Here is a 27,229-nt window from a genome sequence, read left to right on the forward strand (position 1 = left end):
GGTTTGGTATTTCTCACTAAACTGGCCATAAGCCAGGTAGGCATGTGGAAGGTACGGATGAACACTGAGGTACGGATGCTTGGAGCAGGGTGAAGATTTCCAGAAAGCAGAAAAGCAGAGAAACATTCAGATGACTCTAAGCCACTCACAAGGAGCATCTGCCCACAGGTTCCAGCAGCCAGCACTTTTGCTCTGCTCCTCTGCAGGGATGACTGGGACCCAAGTGGTCCCAGTTTAACACATGCTTGCAAATAACAGTCTCGTTGGTTCAGCTCCCCAGTGTCAATGTAAGGCAGCGAGCTGTCGTCTTTCCTAGGAAGAGTGAGGAACTTGTAGGGTCTTACGTCATTTGCTAATTTGTGTATTACCTGGCATTTTGTTACCTGCCCTCTGGGGCTGCAGGTGACTGGACTGGTTTGACTCCCATACCACGGGGAGCAGAGTCCCTCTCAACTGGGAGGTGAAGCTGTCGAGGGGCCAAGGACCGCTCCTGTGGTCACCTCAGTGACTAGGAGAGCTCTTGCTCCATTTCCAGCCCAGCTCTCCTCTTCCTCTGCTCACTTGGTTTCTCTGCAGACTCTTACAAAGCCCAAGGGGAAAGCAGCTAACCCGGCAAGAGGGACGGAGGCAGCCCTAGGTATCTAAACCAATGCCCTTTCAAGACACCAAAACAAAGTGTGTTTTATCTAACACTGATAACGTGGATTTGGGCCTTCACAGAGACCGAGGTGCTTAGCCAGAGATCCACCATCCGTTTTCCACACTAGTTGGGCCCTGGCCCTTTTCTGGGAGAAATGGGACAGAAGCCAAACACTATAGATGTTAAATCCTGCCCCAGGCATCTCTTAGGGCTCACAGTCAAATACCCCTTGCTCTGGAGGAGGGTCTGCTCCCCCTCCTCCTGGCAGTCATCGAAATCCTCTTCCCATCACATCACTTCCCAGCCCTGCGGCCTGAAGTCCCTCTTGACACATCATCTCTCTCTTCAGTCCTTTCACCAACAATCAGCCCTTTCGTCTCTCTCCTTCCTTTCCACTTTCCCCCTTTTTTGGGCAAAACAGTGTGACCAAACAATTAGTGCTAATTATTCTTCCAGAACTGTGCACTGTGTTGCAAAGGACATAGTTTCACAGGAGGCCACAAGCCCACTTATCAGCACTAGAACAGTGTCCCTTTGTCCCTGGGCACAAACCCTGCTGCTTATGTTGTGTCAGCCCTGACTCTGTGAGCAGATTTAAGTCACTAAAACATCTGAAACTAACTCCTTGAAAAAAAAATAAACCCAAAACCCCAACCCTACAACCAACTAACCCACCCTTCAGAGGGAAATGGTCAGGACTGCATGGGCTGGAGAAGGGGAGAAAGCTATGAGGACATGGGAAGAAGGGAGCAGGGAAGGGGGATGGTCCTTCTCAGTGGCAGCAAGTCACTGGGTATGTTCAGCTGCCGGTGGAACGACGAATGGTCAGTCAGTGCCCTCTAAAGGACAGCTGGGCAGGGCCATGATCCCAGGCTTCACCCAAAAAACACAGTTTGGCCATGATAGGTTCCAACTGTAACCCAAAATGTATTGGAAGCAACAGATACCACAAAATGGACCTGAACTGAATGGTCATTACAATATACAGACTCATAGAATCATTTAGGTTAGAAAAGACCTTTAAGATCGAGTCCAGCTAAACAATGGCAGTACCCAACTTCCCAGATCTTACAGGTAAAAGCATTATTATAAGGCAGTTATTAATTGTCAGTACGATCCCTTTGAATTGACAGAAAAACTCCGCTGTGGCACCAGCGGTGGAGAGGGGAACAGGGTCAGCTTTGGCCAGAAAGCCCATGTCATGCAATGGGCAAGGTGGCTGGCTCCTTTCACAAGTGAGGGCCACAGCTTGATGATACAATAAATTTGGGTTCTAATGTCCTAAAATTGGGTTAAAACCAGTGTGTGACATGAAGCACTCACGCACATAAACTACTCATGGTGGATCAAATTTGTCCAGACAATCATGATGGTTTTACTTCAAGCTTTACGCAGGTTGTCATCATGTGTTCAGGCCAGGGTTTCATGGCACCTTGTACAGCTACCTCGGAGGTTTTGTCATCTGTGCCTTCTTGCTCTCCACCTGCCCCTTTATCCTCCATGTCACCAGCTTCCTCCAAATGCAGAGCCTTTCAGTCCTGCTTGCTCCTTCTCTCTGGGCACCTGCTATAAGAAGGTCTTTTCCTGCCTCAGATCTCAGGTCCTGTGTCCAACTCCTCCAGAAGATGTTTGCCCAGTCCCTCCTGCAACAGTGCAAGAGTTTCAAGTCACCCTGAAAATGTGAGCGCTGCACAGAAATTGTGCTGGCAGTGGAAGCAGGGAGCCTGGCAAGTGGAGCTGCAAGGTCCTGAGGTGGGTGCAGCACTGTGGAGCTGACAGGCATGGACCAAGGTCAGGAGTGAGAGTTCAGTCAAGGCAGCATAGACTCAACGGGAGGTCATTCAATTATGACCCTCATTTCAAGGGTCCCGTAAGGGCGTATTGTCACCAGCCAGCTCCTCAGGCTGTGCATGATCTGTACCTCCAAGGCCTGCACATGGCATCCATCCCACGACACGCCACGGCCGCAGACCCCCACCCCGGTGCAGCAGGTCCAGGCTGCAGGAGGCACGTGTGGCCATGCACAGAGCCTAGTCCAGACCCACACCACCCTGTCACCCACCCTGGCAGCCACCCTGCCCCTCTCCGTCCTCTCGCTGGCTCAGTTGCATGCAGGTCTCTGAATCATACTCCAGTTTTGTTTTGCCTTTTGTTCTTCCTCTTTGTACTTCGCTTTGAAACAGTCCTTGCACTTTGGCTCACGGTGTGATCTGAGATAATTAGTTACGGGCTGCCAGGGCCTGCAGGGCTGCGCTAGAGGAGCTGCAGGCTGACATTTCAGAGGCAGCAGGGTTTCAGCGCTGGGTTAGAAGATGCCAGGCTAGCGATTCGAAGGCGGCAGGACTACGATAAAACTGTTAAAGGGCCTGAACTGAGACCTGCGAGAAAAGTTATGGGGAAAGCATCATCCATGGAGGCAGAAACACAGAAATACGCCCTGCAAACGGGCAATCTCAAGTCAGTGAACAGCGAAAGGACTTCATGTAGAGAAACTGGCCAAAGCATGCTTTGTGATTTGGCCCTTCCGGTTCTCACGGCAAATGAACGAACTGCAGCTGGTCCAGCGAAGGTCCGTGTTTTCTCCCAGGCAACACACTCTTACGCTACTACCGTCAGCCTTTTACAAAGGGAATATACACACAAAATCCCCACAACACAATAGGGCTGGCACCCCATCACGCACGCAGCATGCACGAGGCAGAGCAATAGCAGCTTGCTCTGGAATAGCAAGTGGCAAAGTGACATATGCTGGCACAAAAATCACTGTCATGTATAGGTGCTAATTCAGCAATGCCCAGCCGTAACAGAATACCTGCTTGTGCCAGAGCTGACTCCAGTCTGACCCACTCATGGAGCCAGCACCACAAGGCCAGCATGAACGCTTTCCAATGCAGACCCTGCAAGAAACACATGGTTTTGTTAGGAGAAAAGGAGAAGAAAAGAAGAGACAGGAGAGGGGAGGATCATAGAATCATAGGTTGAAAAAGACCTCTAAGATCATCAGGTCCAACCATCCACACACCACCACCATGCCTACTAAACCATATCCTGAAGTGCCATATCTACATGTTTTTTTAACACCTCCTGGGATGGTGACTCCACCACTTCCCTGGCCAGCCTGTTCCAATGCCTGACCACTCTTTCAGGAAAGAAATTTTTCCTAATATCTAATCCAAACCTCCGCTGACGTGACTTGAGGCCATTGCCTCTCGTCCTGTTGCTAGTTACCTGGGAGAAGAGACCAACCCCTGCCTCACTACAACCTCCCTTCAGGTAGTTGTAGAGAGCAATAAGGTCTCAGCCTCCTCTTCTCCAGACTAAACAGCCCCAGTTCCTTCAGTCGCTCCTTGTAAGACTTGTTCTCTAGACCCCTCACCAGCCTCGTTGCCCTTCCCTGGACACGCTCCAGTACCTCAATGTATTTCTTGTAGTGAGGGGCCCAAAACTGAACACAGTACTCCAGGTGCGGCCTCACCAGGGCTGAGTACAGGGGCACGATCACCTCCCTACTCCTGCTGGCCACACCATTCCTGACACAAGCCAGGATGCCGTTGGCCTTCTTGGCCACCTGGGCACACTGCTGGCTCATGTTCAGCCAGCTGTCAACCAATACTCCAAGGTCCTTTTCTGCTGGGCAGCTTTCCAGCCACTCTTCCCCCAGCCTGTAGCTTTGCATGGGGTTGTTGTGACCCAAGTGAAGGACCCTGCATTTGGCCTTGTTGAACCTCATACAGTTGGCCTTGGCCCATTGATCCAGTCTGTCCAGATCCCTCTGCAGACCCTTCCTACCCTCAAGCAAATCAACACTCCCACCCAACTTGGTGTCATCGGCAAACTTACTGAGGGAGCGCTCAATGCCCTCATCCAGACCATTGATAAAGATGTTACACAAGACCAGACCCAAAACTGAGCCCCGGGGAGCACCACTTGTGACCGGCCGCCAGCTGGATTTAACTCCATTCACCACCACTCTTCAGGCTTGGCCATTCAGCCAGTTCTTCATCCAGGGAAGAGTACACCCTTCCAAACCACAGGCAGCTCGTTTCTCCAGGGGGATGCTGTGGGGAACAGTGTCAAAGGCCTTACTAAACTCCAGGTAGATGATGTCCACAACCTTTCCCTCATCCACTAAGCAGGTCACCTGGTCATAGAAGGAGATCAGACTGGTCAAGCAGGACCTGCCTTTCATGAAGCCATGGTGGCTGGGCCTGATCCCCTGGTTGTCCTTCACATGCCTGGTGAGTGCACTCAGGATGAATCGCTCCATAACCTTGCCTGGCACCGAGGTCAGGCTAACAGCCCTGTAGTTCCCAGGATCCTCCTTCCTTCCTTCCTTCTTGTACACGAATGTTACACTGGTGATCCTCCAGTCATCTGGGACCTCCCCTGTTAGCCAGTACTGCTGATAGATGATGGAGAGTGGCTTGGCCAGCTCCTCTGCCAGTTCCCTCAGCACTCTTGGGTGGATCCCATCCAGCCCCATAGACTTGTAAGGGTCCAGGTGGCACAGCAGGTCGTTAACTGCTTCCTCCTGGATTGTGGGAGGTTTGTTCCACTCTCCATCCCTGTCTTCCAGCACTGGGGGCTGACTACCCTGGGAATAACCAGTCTGACTATTAGAGATTGAGGCGAAGAAGGCAGTAAGTACCTCAGCCTTTTCCTCATCCTTGGTGGCAATATTCCTGCTTGCATCCAATAAGGGATGGAGACTCTCCTTGGCCCTCTTTGTTGTTGATGTATTTGTAAAAACACTTTTTGTTGTCCCTTACAACAGTGGCCAGCCTGAGTTTTAGCTGGGCTTTTGCCTTTCGAATTTCCTCTCGAGAGAAGAGTAGAGGATAAATGTTCTGCATTTCTACTGGGAACAGAACAAGAAGGAACTGCAAAAATGGGAACTTGGGTTAGACATTAGCAAAATAATTTCCAAGTTAAGGAGAGTAAGGCCCCAGAACAGACTGCCTTAGAGATTACTGCATGGCCACCCTTGGAGGATTTCTATGAAAAAGCTTCAAAAATCTCAGTCGGGATGATACGGTGTTCTCACTTGGGAAGAGAATGGACTAGGACACTTGGCACGCTTCCTTCCTGTCTCTTCCCTACCCCCAGTTCTGCATCTTTAACAGGCTACAGTCAGTCACAATCTCATAATCTAGGTGTTTGCATAGAAATGCAGCAATAACTCTGTTTCCCCAAGTACGTAACACTTACCAGTCACTGTGTGGCACTTCAAGGACACTCAGGAACAGCAGCATGATACTCAGATGTTTTTGTTTCAAGTACTTCGGCTCTTAGGGAAGCAATACTGTAGCTACTGATGAAGGGAGCAAGCCTCAGAGTTAAGCAATTCGGATTCTAGCTAGTGAAGGGCAGAGGGAGAAAGAAACTTTCCTCGGTTTTTCACAATACCTTAATCCTGGGGTTTCTAAGTGAGGGGGGTCGACTGTATCTGCCTGGCAGAGGGGGACAGGGAAACAGAGCCGAGGATGTGGCTGAGACGAGCATGGCCAGGGATGGAGCAGCACACAGCTCGCTCCCGGGGAAGGACGAAAAAAAGATAACCAGCAGCAGGCCCCGAGCAGCCGAGCGTGTCCCGCAGGGCAGCCGGAGGCAGCCAGGCACACTGCCCGCTGCTCCGGCATCGCACCACCCCTCTCCTCCGGACAGAGCCTTCCTGCACAGCCCCAGGCCCCACTCTAGGGCCTCTTCTTCTGCCCTATCGTCTTTCCAGCCCTGACAGCACCTCTCGAGGACCTCTTCTTCTGCCCACCCGGCTTTCCAGCCCTGATAGTACCTCCCAAGGCTTCATACTTCACCAGTCCTTAGAGGGGGGAGTAGACAGAGTATACTCTTGCACAGACACGAGGGGAAAAATGCCGCAATATTCCTGACCAAACCCAGCTCGGTACCTTCCCATTCCCCAGCTGCACTGGACATCAGAGAAAACAATCTTGCTGCACAAACCTGTTGCTTTGCTTGCTTCAGGCACATTATAAATTAACTATTACCTATCCCACGTCACAACTGCCCGACACTTCTTTCTCTGTTCACTGCCAAAATGACTTCTCCCTCACAAGTCCAGTAAAGAGACGTACAGTCCTTCGTACGAGTGAGGAATACTCATCAAATAGCCCCAAAAATAAAAAGGCAAAACTGCTTTTGCCCAAGTTCAAGACGATTCAAAATATAAAGTTCTGAGGTCTTGATGGAGGGGTTTTCCTCCTTTTTTATTTTTTATCAAACAAATTACTCAGAATTTGGGATTGGCTCTGCTCACAAGAGTGTCTTGCGCTGCAAAGCCTATCTGGTCTAAGTAGGCCACCAAAAGCAATGAGCGTTATCAGCCAGGCACTCGGTTCAAAGAAAGCGGCACTCCCCGGTGCTAAAGGTGCACATTCTTCCTTATCTCTTCGCACAGACCATCAAGGTTTTAGCCTTCAAAATGCACTTTCAGCACATAGCACAGAAAAGGAAAATGCCGAGATGTGAAAAAGATCATGCAGTTTCTGAACTCAGAAACACAGCGTGGGTATTCCGAACAATAAAACTTTCTCTTTTTAAAATGAACTATCACCTGTGTCATTTTTTTTTTTTAAATAGGATCTTCAATATTAGCACTTTTCAATTTAAAAACGCTTCCTGTGGCGAACTAAAAAGCTGGGTTTGCATCATTTCCAATATTTTAGTGCAATCCATCGTGTATCAAAAAGTCGTAATTCCTGGGCAAAAGAGAGGAAATTTATTGACGTCTGAACACATTTCAATAACTTCCCTATTTTCATGATAGGCTAGAATAAAAAATAATTGCATTCACAAATCATAATACCATTGGCACAAAAGAAAAACATATTTGCTTAGAGCTTTAAGTTACAAAAGATCTTTATTTAACTTTGTTAGAACTTACGTTTTAAAAACATCTCTCTCCACAACCACCTGAAAGGCGGCTGTAGCAAGGTGGGTGTCGGTCTCTTCTCCCAAGTAACAAGTGACAGGACAAGAGGAAACTGCCTCAAGTTGCACCAGGGGAGGTTTACATTGGATATTAGGAAAAATTTCTTCACTTGAGCCACTACCCCGGAGATACTTCCAAGTGGTGTAGATGCAGCGCTTCGGGACATGGTTTAGTGGTGGACTTGGCAATGTTAGGTTTATGGTTGGACTCTATGATCACAGATATCTGCATAATCTAAAATATTAATCAATTGCTGTGAGTGCAAAATGCTACATAAACTTCACTCTTTTTCCTGTTTGGCAGTTTTGTTAACATTTAGCTGAAAGTAGGCAACGCATCCATCAGGTAAGTCGTCTTATCTGGATTGTGAAATACTTCAAAGATTTATAATTAAAGAATTATTACCCCTCGTTCAGTTCCTGTTTGGCTGAGATTCCCTGAAGCTGACAGGAAACACTAAGTCTTCCCGCTAAATTTCAAGCCTGGGGTTTCAAAAAAATCAGTTTCTGCTAAGAGGGCCAACTCCTAGGCCCAGCCATGCATGTGTGACACCTGCGATGACACAGCACACGCTGGGTCTGGGCAGTAAGCCCAGCCAATGAGACAAACGTGCTATGGCAACTTCTGCCAGCCACCATGTAGAACCTGAGAGCAGCAGAGCTAAAAAGGATCTTGGCAAGACCCAGATGGGAGTATCAGGTAAAAAGAGATCACAGGCTCCCCTGCCAGGATCCCTTTCTGACCCTGAACCTCATTCGGGGCTCCAGACTGCAGTTCTGGGTGGACAATCAGCAGAACCAATCATGCAAGCATCTAAGTTCTTGGTAAGATTTAATCCTAAATGATGAGCGGAATTTGCCAGCACCAGAATCTAAAGCTTCACGCAAATCTTGTGCCTCAACCGCAAAACCATCCTTTCTTGTTGCCTTAAAACACTTGGGTCACACCTTGAAAAATAAGTTTAATGTCTTTGTTATAAGAGGAGGACAAGATAATTCTTTTGGGGACCACCAGCTAACTACGGCTACCTCCTACTGTGAAGTTTTTTTCTCTCATAGAGGATGTCCAAATTTCCAGCTTAACACTTTGTGATGGTACAGGGCGGGGAGGAGACAGCAAAACTTTTACTAACCTTTACATCCTTCCTTCAGGTCAAAGCAAAAGGAGTGCAATCTATGAAGACAAGACCGGAGAAGCATATTATTTTGCCAAACGAAGAAACACTAGAAAAGTTTAAATAGAAAGCTCCAGTCTTTTTGAACAATAATTTGAACATAGCTGAATACCCATCCAAGGTTAAGAGTGCATTTTTACTGCCCTAATAATATTTAGTGTTACAAAATTCTAAAGTCATACGTTGTTAAGAGGCTAAGAGCAAGATCACCAAAAAGCTCCTTTCTGCTGAACAAAGCTTTCAAATTGCTTTGAAAATTGAGCCAGAGAGAAGCAATGCCCTACCATGTTCTGGGCTCTTTCTTGCTGTCATCCAGGAGCGCTGACAGAAACGGAGTGACCTAACTCACCTGCAAGAGCCAGAACATGCCTAGGCAAAAATAAACACGTACAGAATAAGCCCAGGTGCCAGTGACAGAGAAGTGCAAAAGAAACAGCAGTATGAAAAAGGACAGCCTGGGGAAAGGAGATGTGCTGAAGAACAGAACCGTGTAAAGAAGACAGACAGCAGAAACAGGAACAGTACACAGTACATCCTAGGGAGGGCATTATAAACCAGTATTTAAACTAGGGATTTTTCATTTTTTTCCAATAAAAATCACAGTTTAATAAACACATCAAACCTCACTGCAAGAGACTGTTGACTCCGGTCGTTTGCTTTACGCGTCCAACAGAAGCACCCGTTACTATAGCAGGGTCAGCAGAAGAGGACACGTTCATCTGTCAGTTGCTTCAAATGCAAAATCAGTTTAAAACAACGGGGGCGGGGGGGGGGGGGGCTGAACGATGATGTCGCATTCTGCCACGAAACAGACGGGGCGATGCCAGCTCTGCTGTGGGTTTGATGACCTCCAACAAGCAGCAGTAAAGCTGCAGCAGCTGCTGAATGCAAGTGGAATCCTTCACACGTGACAGCAAAATTCCACAAGTATTCCCTCCCACGACTCTATTTAAACCCGAGATGGCAAATGCCAGTGAAAGAAAAGTAGAACAAGATACTAAAACACAGACAATTCTTCCTCTTTCTGTTGAAACTACGTTAAAAACCAAAAAAACCCCAAAAATGACAACAACACATACAGCGAAGAAAAACTACATTGAAGAGATGCAAATCTAAGATCTTAGAGGCTCCTTGCCTTACATTTGTATTAATTTGTTTAGCAAGAATGAAGCACTTATTATTTGATTCTATTCTTTTGTGAGAATCTGAAACACATTTAATTAGCTGGTAAAAGTATAAAATTGTAAAAGATAGGAAAATATTTTCCTTTTTTTGTGAAAGGCTTTGGGTTTTTTTAGGACTGGAGAAGCTAGCTAAAAATAAACCCGCACTACGCCTGTCACAGGTTTCCTAAAATCCCTAGGGTTGCTTCTTCTCTCTGAAGAAGTCTTTATACTGCACAAGTCACGCTACTCAACTAACAAGCTTTTAATGGGACATTATTGCCTTGTATCTCCCACCGAACTGCCTAGAGCAACGTCAGGTGCCTTACACACACGTTAAAACTACAAAAAGACGGTCAGCTAATGCCCGATACTATTCAACCAACCACCAAAACTTTAGTATTTTAACACAAAATACGGCAACAAAATACATTAAGCTTAAGGAACAACCAGCGCGGAACCTAGAGCCGTTTTGGCTAAAGCCAGCTTCGCCAGTCTACAGACAACCCTCCTCCCGGAGATGCAGCTTCAAATTCTCCTCCAGCCCTTCAACACTTTACGAGCAAAACCCGCAGCACCCAAAAGGCGTGGCTCTGCCTTGCACAGCTCGGGGCGCGGGTGCGCAGGCACCGCATGAGCCCGCGGAGCCACGCTCGCAAAGCTTCCGAGCGCTGGGGCGGGCACAGCGAGCCCGTGAGGTGACGCGACCCAAGGCCCACGCCGGCCGGGAAGAAAACAAAGCGCGGCGGGGCACCGAGTAGCCACAACAGGGAGGGAGGGAGGGAGGACGGACGCCCGGTTCCCCTGCAGCAGCCTCCCTCCGCACAGATGCCCGGTGAGGCCCAGGCGGGCCTACGCCCTGGCCGCCTCACAAGGCTCCCCCTACGACCCCCACGGGCGGAAACAACCCTCCCGCGCATGCGCCGCGAGCCCGGCCGGGCCCATCCCTTTCCGGCCGGCACGCGACCTTCCTTGCCCGCTCGCTCCCCGCACGGGGCGGGGCAGCGCGCACGCGCACGACCGCTAACCCCCCCTCCCGCGCCGCCCCGCCCCGCGCCGCCCCGCCCCGCGCCGCGCGCGTCGATCCGCCCACTGCGCACGCGCTCCTCGTCCCTGCCGGCTCCACCCCCCCCGGCGCCGCCGCGCACATGTGCTCTCACGCAGGCGCATGCGCCCTGGCGCTGAGCGCCCCCTTCCCCCCCGCCACCGCTCCCGGTGACGTCGCGAGGCGCAGGCGCGCAGCCTACCGGCCGCCCCCCCCGACCCCTCGGCGACCGTGGCGCATGCGCCAGAGCCGCCGTCCCCGCGCACGGGCGCCGGCGCGCGCGTCTCTCCGCCCCCCCCACCCCCCCACCCCGCGGCGGCGCCTGCGCGGTGCGCGCGGTCGGTGCGTGGCGTGCGGCGCGGCGGGGGCGGGTGGGGGCGGGGCGGGTATATATAGCGCGCGGCCGGGGCGGCGGCCTCCCCCTTGTCCCCCGGCCGCCGTCGGAGCTGTGTGCGCAGTGCGTGTGCTCCGGACACCCGGACACGCCGGCCCGGCCCCGCCGCACCATTTATTACTAAAAACATTTAAAAAAGCCAAAAAAAATCCTAAAAAAAAAAAACCTTAAAAAAAAATAATTTTTTTTTCCGAACCCTCCCTTCTTCCGCCTCCCGTCAACCTTCTGCAACCGGCCGGTTTGATATAAAAATAACCCGGTGAAGCGAAGCCCCCGGACCCGGCGCAGCCGAGAGGAGACAGAGCCCGATCCCCGCCGAGGCCAAGCCGCCGCCGCCACCGCCGCCAGGCCCGGCACGGAGTGAGCCCGCACCCCCCGCCCCTTCCACCCGCCGCCGCGCATCCGCCCCCCGCCGCCGTTAAGTTTCGGATCCGCCCCCGGAGCGCGCCGCGCCGCCACCGCCGGGCCCTGCCCTCACGGACCGCCGGGCCGCCGCGGCCTCCTCGCCTCGTCAGCGCGCCCCCCGCCCCCGGGAGACGGCGGCAGGATGAACCCCAGCGCCCCCAGCTACCCCATGGCCTCCCTCTACGTGGGGGACCTGCACCCCGACGTGACCGAGGCCATGCTCTACGAGAAGTTCAGCCCCGCCGGGCCCATCCTCTCCATCCGCGTCTGCAGGGACATGATCACCCGCCGGTCGCTCGGCTACGCCTACGTCAACTTCCAGCAGCCCGCCGACGGTGAGCGGGCGCCCGGGGGACGGCGGGGCGAGGCCGCCGGCGGGGGGGGGGGGGAGCCATGTTGTTCTCCCCCGGCCCGGCTGCCGGGGACCTCGTGGCGGGGCGGGCGGGGGAGGGGAGGGAGATCCGAGCGGGAAGGGCCCGGCCGCCCCCGCCGAAGGCCTGGGCCTGGCGGAGCTGCCCCGGGGCGGGGGGTGATGAGGAGGCCGAAAGGAGGAAGCGGGACACGGCGGGGCGGCTCGGCGGGCGAAGCGCAGGAGCGTGAGGCGGCACCGCAGCGCGGCGGGTCCGTCACGTGGCGGGAGGGGCCGCGGCCGCCCCGGGGCAGCGCCCCTCGCCCCCGGCCGCGCCGGTCCCGGGCCGCGCCGCCGCCGAGCTGTGTCGGCCGAGAAACTTTCCGGGTAGTCCTGGTGGTGTTTGGGACGAGGTCGGGAAGCCGCCTGGTCCCTTTGGAGGGTGTTTCGGTGCAGGGACCGGGGGTGGCTGGCTCGAAGTTTTCTGGAGTCTAATTAGAAGAGAAAATAATTCTGCCAGTTAGGCCACGTTCGAGTACAGTGAAGTAGCCAGCTTGCTACTGTAATGGTTTTGTTTTCAGGTATGTGAGAGCGAGAGATTTGAACTACAAACTTTTCAAGCAGTTGAATTAACTGGTTTTCAAAGTTGGGCTTTCATATGTGGCCGTTATCGGATCAGACCTTGCTGTGCCGATGGTATCTGTGTGTAAGCAGTAAAAGCTACTGTCTCTCATCTTTTCAATAAGCAGATATTTCACCTGTTATCAGCTCTCTTGCTTCAGAGAGCTTTTAGTTTATTCAGTCGTTGTTTAGGATGAGGCGATTTCAATGCTGCTTTTAACATACTTTGCTTTTGTTCGATTAAAAACCTGAGGTACAGTTTACTTCCCGAAAGAAAAATGAGAGGTTAGCACAGCACGCACAGCACAGTCCTGTGATACGATAATGTCAGGGCAGAAGTTGAAGGTGACTCAAATGCTTCCCCTCCTCAGTAATGAGGGAATTCTGTAAGGGCCGACTTCATCATTGTCATTAGTTGAGCAACCCGTTCAACCCTACGTTTTGTGACTTAGTTTGTAATTTGTCAGATGTGGGAACAAATACAGCTTTTTCACCTGAGCAGTGCTTGCATTCAGAGTTTGAGAATGTGCCTCTCATAAAAATGCTGTAGCTCCAAATGTTCAAAGTAATTTTGAGACCTTGGGAAGCACGCATATTTTATTCTACACAAGGTCCAGTTCAGCTAAAAGCATTTCTCATCGGTGTCAAGCTTGCATCTGGCATGTATCTGGAAGCACTTGTTTAGAATACACTTAATTGATGTTGTGTGATGATACTTTTGCAACACTTTTAGAATTTGATGTTCTTGGCGAGTACCTGGAAAGCATTTGCTGTCTATTTATATAGGTCATTCTGTCCTTTTATTGAAACCTTGAAATAAGAGCTCTGAGGATGAATGGTTATTCTTACAGTAATACTGTTTTTATTTTGATTCCAAACTAGCTGCCTTTTCTTGGTTTAGCCTAATCCTTAGTTACATTTCGGGCTATGCTCATTAAACAGCTAGTAACAACTAGCTCGCATTTTGAAAATGTCTTTGAAGGTGTGTTTGACATTACCAGCTGCCTGTAAAGTAGGGATCTCAAAGCTCTTCCAGAAGCTAATTAGGCCTGATGACACACTTGTGAGGTATGCGCGCATTTCATAGTTGTGACTTTTCTGAATTTGAGTCATAGTCCGAAGTAAAACCCAGGCAGTCTTGCTTAATCGCTAAACTAGAAATATTCTTGAGTAATCTGAAAGTGGACTTCTCCCTTCAGATTTTTTGAATGGTTATGTTTCCAGAGGTTTATTATCTTACAGCTGTTGCTGTGTATGTTTAGCACGCTTTAGTGTGAAGGGTACGTTTGGTGTGATTTTGGAATTGTTACTGAGGTGGACTGTCCAGTTGCTCGTGACTAAAATGGGAACTGGTGACTCATTCAATAAAAGCTCCAGCAGAATCAGCAAAAGTACAGCATGGGTAGGTGTGTCCACTTGGTAACAAGTTAACTACTGAATGGAATTGCCTCCTGCAAACCCCTGTGCAGCCTTTTAGGACTAAAATGTAATAAGAGCAAGCCAGTTTTCTCTAGTTGTGAATTTTAACCAGTGTAGCTTGTACCTGGTTGTGGATGTATTCTAGTAATGTTTTAAAATCTACAATGGGATGACAGTATGGTGTTGGTTAAGCAGAAATATTTAAATTCCTTGTACTTCTGCTCATAGAAGAGGTGAGGAGAGTTGTTGAAAGTTTCCATGCTGTCCTTGTCTTAATGGGGAGATTGCAGTGGTCTGAGATATGTGCTCGCTGTTAGTTGAGAGTGGTAATGTTTGCGAAGGCTGCTGTGGACCCACTTTGAGTCAGATGTTTGGGAAATGTGTCCAGGAACACACTTTTTTTTGAGGGATATCAGGATTATTCTAGAAGCAATTAGCATGAATTAGAAAAAGCCTCTTTTCTAGGAGAGGAAGCCCTGTTACTACTTCTGGAAATAATGAACTGTTTGTTGCTGGCGCTGGCAGTAACAGTTCTAATGACTTCCAGGGCAGTACCAAAGTGTTAGATGTTTCTACTGTGGCCAGTCTGATCTCCACAGTTTGTATTTTTTTTGGCTGTCTTTTTTTTTTCTTCTTTTGTAATGTAAAGCCTTCCAGTGCTTTTTGTTTCGAATTATCAGTATCTAGGTTGTCTTTTCTCTCCTGCTTAATTTATGTTAAAGTTTGTGACAGCCTTGGTAACCTATTTAAAAGGCTGGCAATGCTTATATTTTTTTGTGGCTTCCACTTAAATCAGTTGGTGACTTGCTGCTGTCATGTGAATGTGGTAGTAGTATGAATAGATGTTTTTTTACGAGAAAATGTTACGTGTCTGTCTTGTTAACTTCTACAGGTGCCTTACAGAGAATATGAACTTCAAATTCGGTGTAATCTGAAAACGTGGCAAGAAAGGATGTAAAACATGGTGTATCAGCTGAACCAGAGGCTGATTGCGAATATTCTTTGGCCATGATATCCAGCACCATAGCTAAAGGCAGCACTGAAAAAACAAAAACATAAGATAAGGGTTTGCACAATGTGATTGGCCCTTGGTCCTTCTCCAAAGAAAAGCAATTAACTGACATAGTTACTGGTTTTAAACTAATACTAAACCAGTTTCAGTCTCGTTAACGTTGCATTGCTCTGCTATACGCAAATTGCAGTGAAGTTAGTACCAATGGGTGTAACTTCAGGTATTTATTGGGACTTTTTTCAGTGTTCTTGCAGACATACAGGAACAACAATGAAAAGGAGCTAATGTAGGAGATCATAACATAAGTCTGCCATGCTTGAGAACTGTTGCTCTTTCTTGCTTAAATACCTTGCTGACTGAAAAAAATCATAGACATGGCCTGTTTCAAGGGACACATGAAAACTGGGGAAGTCTTGATACTTCCCTATCTAAATACACCTTAAACTCAGGCTTTAAAAAGTTAGTTGTGGAGTTCTACTGGAAAAACGGCTTCACTAGAGTAGCAAAAGCTGGTTTACGGTACTTCATTTTGCTGTTTTAATGCTTGCTCCTTTGTTGAGCTTGTGTCTGTTTCATCATGAACTTTTAATATATGATACTTAATTTCAGATTTTCAAAATTAAGTGCTAGTTTTAAATCTCGAACTGTTCCTTGCCTGGAAGTCCATCACAAATCTTTTTTTGTCACTAGGAAGTTGTGTGGAACAGCTGCCTGAACCATGCTTGAACCACACCTGACGAAGAAATTTTGTCAGTTAGGAGTATTGGTGGTTTAGGAGTTCGGATGCTAATGTTTGCAACAGGCCTCATACAGGCACAAGCTGTACTGCTGAAGGTGTTTTTCTTGATACAGTATACATCTGCGGGATGTGGGCGTGGCCAACTGATTTTCACAAATGTTAGAACTTTCCCTCCTGTGGAATAGGTCATAATTGCCATGGCTTGATACATTTGCTCCTGTCACCATACCAGCTTTTCATAGTGGAGTCCTATCCTTTAGGCTGCCGGGATTTCCACAGCTTGTTCAACTGACTTGTGCTCCTTCCTGTCTCCAAAGTGCAGCCTTTGAGGAGGAGTTTTTGCCAGTTTTTACTTGCATAAAACAGAGTGGGGTTCATTTACAGAGGAGATTTGGGTTTGTGTCTTGTTGGTGGTGCTGGACTTAAAATAGTAAAAAACTTATGAAGAGTTGTACTTCAAATGCTATTGGTGTGCCTGTTAAGGTAACTTTAGTGTTTCCTACTAATTCTATGGTGTTTTTCCAGCTGAACGAGCTTTGGATACCATGAACTTCGATGTCATTAAAGGCAAACCAGTGCGCATCATGTGGTCTCAGCGCGATCCATCTCTACGCAAAAGCGGTGTAGGAAACATCTTCATCAAAAACTTGGACAAATCAATTGATAACAAAGCTTTGTATGACACATTTTCTGCTTTTGGAAACATCCTGTCTTGTAAGGTTGGTGGAAAATTATTGTTGTGTTTAATGGTTTGACACAAAAATCTTCAATTTACGCTGGAAACATTCCACAAGTATTACAACAAGGTGTTTCTTTAATAGGTGGTATGTGATGAAAATGGATCCAAGGGTTATGGATTTGTACATTTCGAGACACAAGAAGCTGCAGAAAGAGCTATTGAAAAAATGAATGGAATGCTGCTTAATGACCGCAAAGTGTGAGTACATAAATAGGTAGTTGGGGATAAACAGACTGAAATTCGTTTTACAGCAGACAAATAACTTACAGCTTACCTGGAAAAGGCAGGTTGTTCTAAACATTTCGAATATTAAAGAGTATTTAGAATTTTAGTGCTAGGAACACTATGAATTGTATCATTTGCCTGTTCTAGAGGCAGAATAAGTTCAGATAATGCTAATAATGGACTCCAGGGGAAAAAAATTGTTTGTATTAGTTGCCTTGCAAGCCAATGCTGCAATGAGGATTTGGGAACCTCTCTCGTTTTCTGATCTTACTGTTCTGAGATAAAATACAATCCACTGGGTATTCTGAATAATACTTCATTTATAAGAGTTGTGAGATAGGTACATTATCCATTTTTGGGTGAAACTTAAAGCTCTAGAGCTCTACTTAGTCCTGAATAGCAGTTGAGTTACGCTGATGTTTTTGTATGAATGTCTGTTAATAGCCGTATCTAGGAAATAGGAGCAGAAAATAAAACTTAGAGAAACATAATGTTTTAAACACGATCAATGTTGTATACTGTAAGAAAAATGTTATTTGGCTACTTAGGGATATCTAGGTTTGGGGTGGGGGGCAGGAGGGGGCGAGTGCACCTCACAGCTATGCCTGAGGGGGATCGTTAGGGTATTTGGTATAGTTGCAAAAGAATAGCTCTGTAGATGCTTGAGAGGGTTTGGAAAAAGGATGGCAAAAATCAGCATCAGTTTACCATCATGGATTATTTTTATGTGTAGAGATGGATGGATCAGGCCACATACAGGGAAAACGTGTTTTTTAAACTTTTGTTTTCCTGCTTCTTCTGTGCTTGACTGGCATACTGTGGATGCTTTTACTCGGCTTCTGTCTTTATATAACCTTTTTAAACTGGTTAAAAAAGTCAGCATGTAGTCGCAGAAGCACATGATTTACGTGAACTTTGTTTGGTGAAATACATCATGAGAGTTAATTTTACTTTGAATTTCTGTTCAGGCTAGGCTTTTAAAAGTGAAGTGCTTCACTCACTATCAAAATCTGCTGAACACATTGCACTGTCATTTTTACCATCCTTGGTTACTAGAAATCCAGTGAAATAAAAATTTAGGAAAATGTTGAGTTACTGTATGCTACTTTATTGGATTTGTCAGATTTGGAACTATAGAGTTGGACAGTACAACAAAATTTGAGAGCACAAGTCTACCACCATCAGAAGCCAGTGTTAGCCATGTAACATCTGTGCTAGAGCAGTTCCTTGGGTCGCAGAGTGTTGTGTTCAGCTTCTGTTCTTTCTGTGGTGGTATAAACTGACCTTTGGTGTCCCCAGCCAATTTGCAGTGGTATTCCAGTAAAGAGCAGGTTGAACTATTTATTTCTCCATGCCTATTTTAAAAAAAAGAAAAGAAAAAAAACCCACCCAAACAAAAAGTGTTTCTTTGTTATTGGCTGGAAAGGTGTGTAAGGGAGTGGGGGAGATTAAATATCCCTTGCTTAAAAGCTGGGTCAGAATGGTAACTCCTTTAAGGCTGCCAAGTTTTTGGTAGCAGAGGGCTTATGCTGGTATCTAGAAGTTCTGCCCACTGTCCAGCTCCTGTTGTCAAAGGCTGTTTTATAAGTAAAACAATCTCACTGATGACTTGAAAGCCTTTTTATGCTAGTAACTGATAAGCTCACTGATGTAGCAAAGGATAGTGAAATTGTTTTTCTGAAGGAGTTTTGTCATAAATATTTTACCTAAAGAATTTCATGCCTATAATGAAGTGAGAGTGTTTAAGAATAAAATATGGTGCTAGAGGATTGAAGTAAATTTCTCAGTCTTGACAGACCTGCTTTAATCTACACTATTCTGTTCTCCTGCAACTAGATTTGTTGGAAGGTTTAAATCCCGCAAGGAACGTGAGGCAGAGCTTGGAGCCAGAGCAAAGGAATTCACCAATGTTTACATCAAGAATTTTGGAGAAGACATGGATGATGAGAGACTTAAGGAACTCTTTGGCAAGTTTGGTAATGTCTTAAAGTTTAAGTTTATATAAACACAAATGAACTTCAGCTTACTTCTTATGTTGTATCTGTACAGTGCCTTATAATACAAGGAATCGGCTGGCTACTTGATATTGATTTTTAAAAAAAAAGTAAAAAAAGTTACTGAAAAGTTTGTACTTAACACCAGTTTCCGATTCAAAGTGCAGTAATATCCACTGCAGATTTCTAAATAGCCAGAATAGCGTATATAATCCTGCCATCAGAATTGTTTCTGGTAATCTGAATATAATGTGTCTAAATAGCTTTTTGAATGGGCTTTGCAATTTTTTTTTTAAGTTGCAAATAGTGTGTTCTGGTGTAGTACAGGTTGATGTTACGAAGTCACTACAGGCTATATGACAAATGAGATTGCTATTGCTTTCATTGACCTGGAGACGTAGCTTTACTCAGGGTATCTCTGCTGTCATTATTTGGTTGCATTGTGGTGGTTGGCCTAATATGATTACAAGGAACTTTTCCATCAGCAAGCTATTTGGTTCCGTCTTGATCCTCAGTTATGCACAGGGCAAAATTATGGCAGGTGTATGATTATGATCTAGTAATGTATATGATGTGTCACCATCAAAATAGGAAATGGCAAACTGCTTAATTCAGTTACAGATTCTTATACTGGTTTATAGGGCACATCTATTTTATTTTCAGCCTTAGCTTTTTTTAATTTTCTTTCCTTCGTGCTTTTGCTGTTCTCCAGTGGATATCATGTAAAGCAAGACAAAGCCTTGTATATGAGATATTCTACAGCAGCCTCTAAGCAGCATTTACAGGAAATTCCTTTCCACTATTGAGGTATCTCTGGTCGAAATGGTAGCGAATGTAGCTGCCAATATCTGTCTCAGTTGAGTCTCTGAAGTACAATTTTTTGAAGGTTTGGATTTGCTGAACTGGGACGGTCTTTCAACTGGATAAATGGATAAGCACATGCCTAACAGAAAGGCCTCCTCTCCAGCTTGCAATACCTGTTTCTAAGGATGGAAGTGCTAACACTTTTTAAATGTTGTAATTTTTCATGAGAAAAACGATTTAATTCACTTTGAAGTGAAATTCCTACCCCATTTTGGTTGAAAATACAGTCGGAAAGAAATTCAGCATGGCAGACACCAGCCCTGATGGCTGAAGTTCAACTCCAGGGTAAATCAGCACTTCTATGTTAATGGGTGATGCTTACTAGATACCATTATTGGTGCAGAATTCCTTTGTAGTACAAGTGAAGCAAACTAAATATTAAAACTTCCTAAGGGGGTGTTAAAAATGTGAAGAGAACACACTCTGTATGTGAAGCATAAGTATTTAATTCTCCTTTTAGGTCCTGCCCTAAGTGTGAAAGTTATGACTGATGAGAGTGGAAAATCCAAAGGCTTTGGCTTCGTTAGTTTTGAAAGACATGAAGATGCCCAAAAAGTAAGCTTTTGGACTTCATTTTGGGAATTCTGTAACTGAGACCCAAATAATAAGATTTCAAATCACTCAGTGAAACATGTGAATTCATTAAGAGTTTTTAATTGGTGAAGGACACTGCAAAAACAGGTGACTGCTTCCTAAGTGGCTTAGCGTAGTTTGTGTTGTTCAGAATGCTTTCTCATGAGCAAATGTCAGTTGAGTTGAGGAGCCTGTTCAATTAAGACACTGAGACAGCTGGAACTAGTGCAGAAATGAGAAAGAGTAATTTAATAACCTGCTGTGGCTGGGCTTAAAGGTCTCGATGAGATTTGGACTCCCTCATGCTGGGCAACATACAGGCATAGTAAATTATTATATCTCTGCAAAACACAGATGAATCATTGGATCCAATTTGGTTGCACAAGACGTTTGTGCAAGGCAGAAAGAATTGTGTTTTCAAACTCCAGCACCGCAAAGTGAAGTGGAAAACTGTTTGATTTATGGAGCATGTTTGGCACAGCTGTGAGAAAATTGTCATAGAGCCCTGTGATGTTGCTGCTACTCTGAAGAGTAACTTTGGAAGAAGGGTCCTTTTAATTTGTGTCTGTCTGTAACATGTTAGTATGTCATACAACCTGTGTCAGCTGGTTGCTTTGATGTGTCAGTTGACTGTGGTAGTAGGGACATAGCATCAGGAGAAAAACTCATCACAGAACAGATCGGGGCAACAAATGAGGTTTGCTTTTCAAAACACATTTCTGTGGTTTGTCAGTAGTGCAAGTGTACAAGCAAGAGATGAGAACAGATCCTGGCTGTTTGACATCTACGTTGTTTTACATCTTGCGTACATTCATTGATGAATTGTTTCTCTTACCGTAGTCAGAATCACATGTACAGTGTTTTAAATAACATTAAATTCTGCTATCTTGGTTGATAAGTTTTTAATAGCTTTGGTTATGAAGGTATACAATAAACTGGTGTCTTCTGGTTTTAAATTAATTAAATATGTGCCAGAGTTTTCACATCTTAGTAGTTGTAACTCAAAGGAGCATAAAGTAGGAAAAGTTCATATTTTCATATGCTGTAAGTATTTCATTATTTAAAGATTAAAACTTAAAAGAAAAAAATAGTGCCATATATACCTGCTGTAGCTTAACATACAGTAAGGAAAATCTGGACTACAGTTCAAAATGTTACTTTTAAAAACACAAGTCAGGTGTGTGAATTAGAGCTTTTCAACTTAATTTGCTTTCTTTTCTCTGCCTTTAGCAAGATAAGGCTGGATAAAGTTCTTCATTGTATGACTTGATTTTTTTTTTTTCAACTTCATATGAGAACATTTTTCTGTATCCCTTGTGACTTTAGTTGGACAGAAGCATGCTTGGAAAGCAATGTCCATTTTACTTTAAGCAGGGAAGTCTTGGGGTATTTGGTTTCAGGTAATGGTATTTTATATGGATTGGCTCTTTTTCTAGAATCCTTGTGTAACTTTTTTTATATCTTAGTTTCATTTTTTTATGCCTGAAAAACACTGGAATGCAAGGCACTGCTAACCTCTTGTTTATTAATGAAGGCTGTAGATGAGATGAATGGGAAAGAGCTCAATGGGAAACAAATCTATGTTGGCCGGGCTCAGAAAAAGGTGGAAAGACAGACGGAGCTGAAGCGCAAGTTTGAACAAATGAAGCAGGACAGGATCACCAGATACCAGGTTCAGTTTTAATTCAAGAGTATTAAATTTATTCTGTGATACTTCTAGATTTACATGGACCATTTGCTTTCAAAAATCTTTTGCCTTTTTTTAGGGTGTAAACCTTTATGTGAAAAATCTTGATGATGGGATTGATGATGAGCGTCTTCGAAAAGAATTCTCCCCATTTGGTACAATCACTAGTGCAAAGGTAAAGTTCATAGATTGTGCTGCTCCTTTCTCTGAAAATGAACAGTCCTCCTTCACCAAAGAAGAGTGGTTTATTTCATTGACTAACAGATGTGACCCAGTGACCACTGCTGCTATATACGTGGACATCTGCTTTCTTGTTTTTTGTACATTTTCTTGTTTTAAAATGAACTTTTATGCGGACAGGTCATGATGGAAGGTGGCCGCAGCAAAGGATTTGGATTTGTATGCTTTTCATCACCAGAAGAAGCCACCAAAGCTGTCACAGAAATGAATGGTAGAATTGTGGCTACTAAACCATTATATGTAGCTCTAGCCCAGCGTAAAGAAGAGCGCCAAGCTCACCTCACCAACCAGTACATGCAGAGGATGGCAAGTGTCAGAGCAGTACCGAATCCTGTAATCAACCCCTACCAGCCAGCACCTCCTTCAGGTTACTTCATGGCAGCTATCCCACAGGTATGCACGGAGATGAGTCGCTGAATGTTTTGTACTGTGTATAGAATCTGATTGGATTTAGTGGTAAATATAACTATAGCACATGTCCGTAATTTCAGCATTCTGTTTTCAGAGCAGAAAGGTGATGAACTGTGCAACGTGCCCTGCAAAGATAACAAAGTTACGCAATGTTTTTGTATTTGACAGACTCAGAACCGTGCTGCATACTACCCTACTAATCAACTCGCTCAACTTGCTAGACCTAGTCCTCGCTGGACTGCTCAGGGTGCCAGACCTCATCGTAAGTCACTTCTTCACCTCTTCCCAGTGAGTGCAGTAAACTCCATAGCATTTACCTTTGCGCTTATAATACATTTTCACGGCATTGCAGTATCAGTCTTCACTTTGTCATGTTAGTGGTATTACTTCTGAACTCTTCTCGCCATTCAATGTTTCAGCATGTAACTTAATATGTTTTTTTCTGAAACATAGCATTCCAAAACATGCCTGGTGCTATCCGCCCAGCAGCACCCAGACCACCATTTAGTACCATGAGACCAGCTTCTTCACAAGTTCCACGAGTCATGTCAACACAACGTGTTGGTGAGTTTGATTTATGCGAACTCTAAGTGTTAGACTTCTGCTTTAATTTTGCTGATTCAGAGTGGTCTCACAAAAGCATTTGTAAGTTCGATATCACATGTGGTAACATGTGCCAGCTTTTCTGGCTCTCATAAATGAGTAAGCTAGTATCACTGCCTAGTAGTTGCTTTAAATATTGTCCCAGCAAAGACTCTTGCTGTGGTCCCATCTCTTTAGTATGAGGCATTTCTTCTTTTAGTGTGTGCTTTATCAACACTGTGTGACAGCTGCTGCCATTTCTAAACATCGTTGTGGCAATTGCAATAACAGGTTGCATATAGAAATACTGAGACGATACAATTTTAGCTCTTACTTTGTCACAGAATACTCTGAACCAGTATCATGTATGCAGAATCTGCACATCACTGAACCAGAACTGATTGTAATGGAGCCTTAAGTCTCTCAGAATGTATTAGGCATTAGTATTTTTTAGCTATCTACTTCATGAAAGTATCTTTTTTAGGATGACTGTTGACATAATGTGCTCAGGAAACCAAGTGTCCTTTGAGGTTAGAATGAAATTAAATTAATCCTCAACCAGTAAGTGAGTGTTTTCTCACAGATCCTTTTTTCAGTCACGTGCAAGAAAAGCAGTTCATTAGTGAAGTGACTGGAAAGCAACATCCAGTAACCTTCAAGCTTTGAACCTTCAGTTCTGACCAGTGGTGTGACACTTGACAATACTACTGAGATGAATCTATAATACAATATCTGAATTAGGTGTTCGGTTTAGGCTGGTTTATTGGGGTTTTTAACTTGTACAGTGTAGGCTAAATAAAGAAATTAATTACTCACTACGGAATTATGTTATTTTTTCAGCTAATACATCAACACAAACGATGGGTCCACGTCCTGCAGCAGCAGCTACTGCAGCCACTCCTGCGGTACGCACAGTACCACAATACAAATACGCTGCAGGTGTTCGTAATCCTCAGCAGCATCTCAATACACAGCCGCAGGTTGCTATGCAGCAGGTATGTCAGTTTGGGAACGGGCCCATGCTTTTGCTGGTGTGTTTTGCAGAGGAGGGTGGGGAGTGCTTGTGATTAAGAGTTGTCTTTGTTATTCTAGAATTCAGGCTCTGTGTTATGGCAGCAGAGTTACAGCCTTGGGGTCTTAAGTATATTTTAAGTTCACCTGGGACAGGATGTGACCCTGTGTTACTTCATATTTTCCAGTTGCTTGATACCTTAGCCTGAATTCTCCTGTGTTTACCCCACAAAGGAGTGGTTGATACTAATCTGCAGCATCACTTAGCTCTAACCAGCACTATTTGATTAAATAAACTTACTTGTAATTCCTTCCATGTTTCTGACAGTGTAGGCATTTTTTATGCTGAGTTGTGGAACACTGGATATTTGAAGCTGCACCTAATTATGAACTAGGATTTAATTTTTAAATGATGTTAAATTTGCAGCCCGCTGTCCATGTGCAAGGTCAGGAACCCTTGACTGCTTCCATGCTGGCTTCTGCCCCTCCACAAGAACAAAAGCAGATGTTAGGTATGTACACAATGCTTTTCTCTATGCCCTGTAGCAAAAGGACAAAGTACTCTTTCTATCAATCTCGCAATGCAGAATGAATAGTTTTAGCAGTAGAACAAGGTGTTTGTTTCCCTTAAATCTGGGCTGTGTTTGTCAGATGGGATTTCTCACTCTGGTTAACTTCTCTCTCCAGGCGAACGCCTGTTTCCTCTCATTCAAAGCATGCACCCTACTCTGGCGGGTAAGATTACTGGTATGTTGCTGGAGATTGACAACTCTGAACTCCTCCACATGCTCGAGTCTCCTGAGTCTCTTCGTTCGAAGGTAGGTGGAGCTTTGCCTTATGCTCATTTTAGCAGCAGTTGAGTCTACACAGATTTAACAGGTGTTTATGCTGGCACAGCGGAGTAGCAGCAATGGAAGGGTGGCCCAGGATGAGAAGTTAGAATACCCTCTTTCAGAGGGCGGCAGCGGCTTACATTAGCATGAACTGGACCTGTAATGTTATCCTTTTCTAACAGTGCAGCCATTGTTTGTATGTGTAACTTAAACTGTTTCATTAACTTAAATATACAGAAATTACCAAGCTTCCCGTTATTAATCTTTCTTTTTTACATAACAGGTTGATGAAGCTGTAGCCGTACTACAAGCCCACCAAGCTAAAGAGGCTGCCCAAAAGGCAGTTAATAATCCCACTGGGGTTCCAAGTGTTTAATAAGTAAGTTTCCTGAGCGCTGTAGTTCTGTAGGTTGACTGGGGCAATAGTCCTTCATCCATGGGCCTTAGAAGCAGCATGCTTCCAGGCTGTGTCATTTGCAGCCACAGAAGGTAGCAGCTGTGGTCGTGGTTATAACAAATTTTGTGCTCAGTCCTGTTGTCCAGTTCTGTAGCTCTTCGTTAGCAAATGCTGCTGACATGTCTTGCATATTTAGTGGGAATTAAAGCAATGGTTTTAACAGCATATTTAGCTGGAATTAGTTGTAGGCATGCATGTGAAAATGGGCAGTTCTGTCAAATGCTAACTGTTCCTACTGTTGTTCAAGAGGAACTTGTGGAATTGAAGTAAGCTTAAAATGATTCTCCAACCCTGTTTTTCCTTAGAAACGAAATAGCATATTTACACTATAATTTGTATATACTCACCGAAATCTAAAATTACACAGTAATTAAAGACTAAACTACATGTTGTTGTGACTTCACATTTTGGTGAATTAAACTTTAATGTTAATTAAATTACTCATTTTCTTTACTGCCTTCTGTGGCATTAGCATCTTAATTTTGCATGACAGGGAGAGGCAGAAGGTGGTATCTTTACAGTTTTGAAAGGGTAAAATGTTGTGGAGTTGAGGATTATGCAGGGGTCTGTTCTTTGTTCAGTCCAGTTAGGTCTTGCCTGTGTACGAGTTTACTTTCCACATTTATAGCTATCGGTTGAAGATGCCTGCTTTAACATTTGATGACTTAAAATTCTCTTTTTTCTTGGTCTTTTAATTTCTGCAACTTTCATTTTGGAGGCAGAATTTGAGTCATCTTTTTTCACCGTTCTTTCTTTTCCCTTTTTTTTTTGTTTCTAGTGACACTTTCACACTGGAGATAAGTGCTGAATAAGCTGTCTGTCCTAAACTAAGATGCCCAGACTTTGAGACCATTACTTCATATGCTCCATGATGTTTAATAATTGGAAATGCAAAATACCGCTAGTGTAGTTATTTGATGGGCCTGGGTATGCTGGCCGTAAGAGCAGAGGTGACCTGCAGTCAAGTTAGTGATAGTAACAAGTTGTTGTGCGTAGCCATTGTCTGAGGCTGCGCTGTGCAGGGTGGTGTTCAGTTCTAGATTCAGTTTTGTCTTACCAAGTATCACAGACTTGGGATACTTTACTTCCATGTCTCTAAAAAGTGGGGGATATCTCTGATACGCTGCTTGTAAAGAACTTTGGTGTGATTGATACCCTGAAAACCTAAAGTGCTGTTGGGCTTACAGCTGCAGAAAGCATGTCAGAAAACATAAGGTGCTGCTTTAATTTTGAAACCTAACAACATTATTTTTGTTTGCAGAAAGATCCGGGACTACAATCTAGAACTTCGCTTCACCGAAGAAAAAAAAAAATCTAAACATGGAAAAACTATTAAATATTGAGAAAAACATTGCAAAATATAAAATAAATAAAAAAAGGAAAGGAAACTTTGAAGCTTATGTACAGAGCAACGCCAGGGCTAGCAAAACAAGTGCTAGACCTAGATTACTTATTGATTTAAAATTTAAAAAAAATAGTAAAATAAAAAATACAAATTAATGTTTTATAAACCCGGGGGAAAAGAATTTTCAGCACAGTAAAAAAATTTAAAGCATTCCTTTCTTTAATTTTGTAATTCTTTACTGTGGCAAAGCTCAGAATATCACCACTGTTTTAGTTGACAGTGAGAATTGATAGCTGAGCAAAGAAACGTAATTTGGATTATAAAATTCTTGGTTTAATAAAAATTCCTTAAACACTGA

General features: G+C 44.9%; 1 protein-coding gene and 1 long non-coding RNA gene across 3 annotated transcripts; one reads left to right on the top strand and one right to left on the bottom strand.

Annotated features, from left to right (window-relative positions):
- Positions 1–1,682: 1,682 nt before the first annotated feature.
- Positions 1,683–10,883, bottom strand: LOC142360830 (uncharacterized). Of its 2 annotated transcripts, XR_012763401.1 has the most exons (4): positions 9,386–10,883; positions 8,722–8,762; positions 3,453–3,537; positions 1,683–3,018 (listed from the first exon to the last, which is right to left on the bottom strand). It is a non-coding gene; the product is annotated as an uncharacterized LOC142360830 (long non-coding RNA). The 2 variants fall into 2 exon arrangements; XR_012763400.1 differs by lacking the exon at positions 9,386–10,883 and having other exon boundaries at positions 8,722–9,379.
- Positions 10,884–11,376: 493 nt separating this feature from the next.
- Positions 11,377–27,229, top strand: PABPC1 (poly(A) binding protein cytoplasmic 1). Its single transcript, XM_075415774.1, has 15 exons — positions 11,377–12,105; positions 16,436–16,629; positions 16,732–16,847; positions 18,711–18,850; positions 20,193–20,287; positions 21,840–21,977; positions 22,072–22,167; positions 22,353–22,625; positions 22,812–22,905; positions 23,097–23,207; positions 24,066–24,220; positions 24,664–24,748; positions 24,924–25,054; positions 25,353–25,448; positions 26,788–27,229. The coding sequence occupies exons 1-14, from the start codon at positions 11,913–11,915 to the stop codon at positions 25,443–25,445; spliced, it is 1,914 nt and encodes a 637-aa protein (XP_075271889.1). The 5' UTR covers positions 11,377–11,912; the 3' UTR covers positions 25,446–25,448; positions 26,788–27,229.

The sequence above is a fragment of the Opisthocomus hoazin genome, chromosome 3 (genome assembly GCF_030867145.1).
Source record: "Opisthocomus hoazin isolate bOpiHoa1 chromosome 3, bOpiHoa1.hap1, whole genome shotgun sequence".
Taxonomy (NCBI): Eukaryota; Metazoa; Chordata; class Aves; order Opisthocomiformes; family Opisthocomidae; genus Opisthocomus; species Opisthocomus hoazin.

Coding starts and splice junctions, on each gene's coding strand:
- PABPC1 (XM_075415774.1), top strand. CDS start 11,913: ATGAACCCCAGCGCCCCCAGCTACCCCATGGCCTCCCTCTACGTGGGG. Junction 16,848..18,710: donor CTGCTTAATGACCGCAAAGT/GTGAGTACATAA, acceptor TCCTGCAACTAG/ATTTGTTGGAAGGTTTAAAT. Junction 23,208..24,065: donor CATGTCAACACAACGTGTTG/GTGAGTTTGATT, acceptor TTATTTTTTCAG/CTAATACATCAACACAAACG.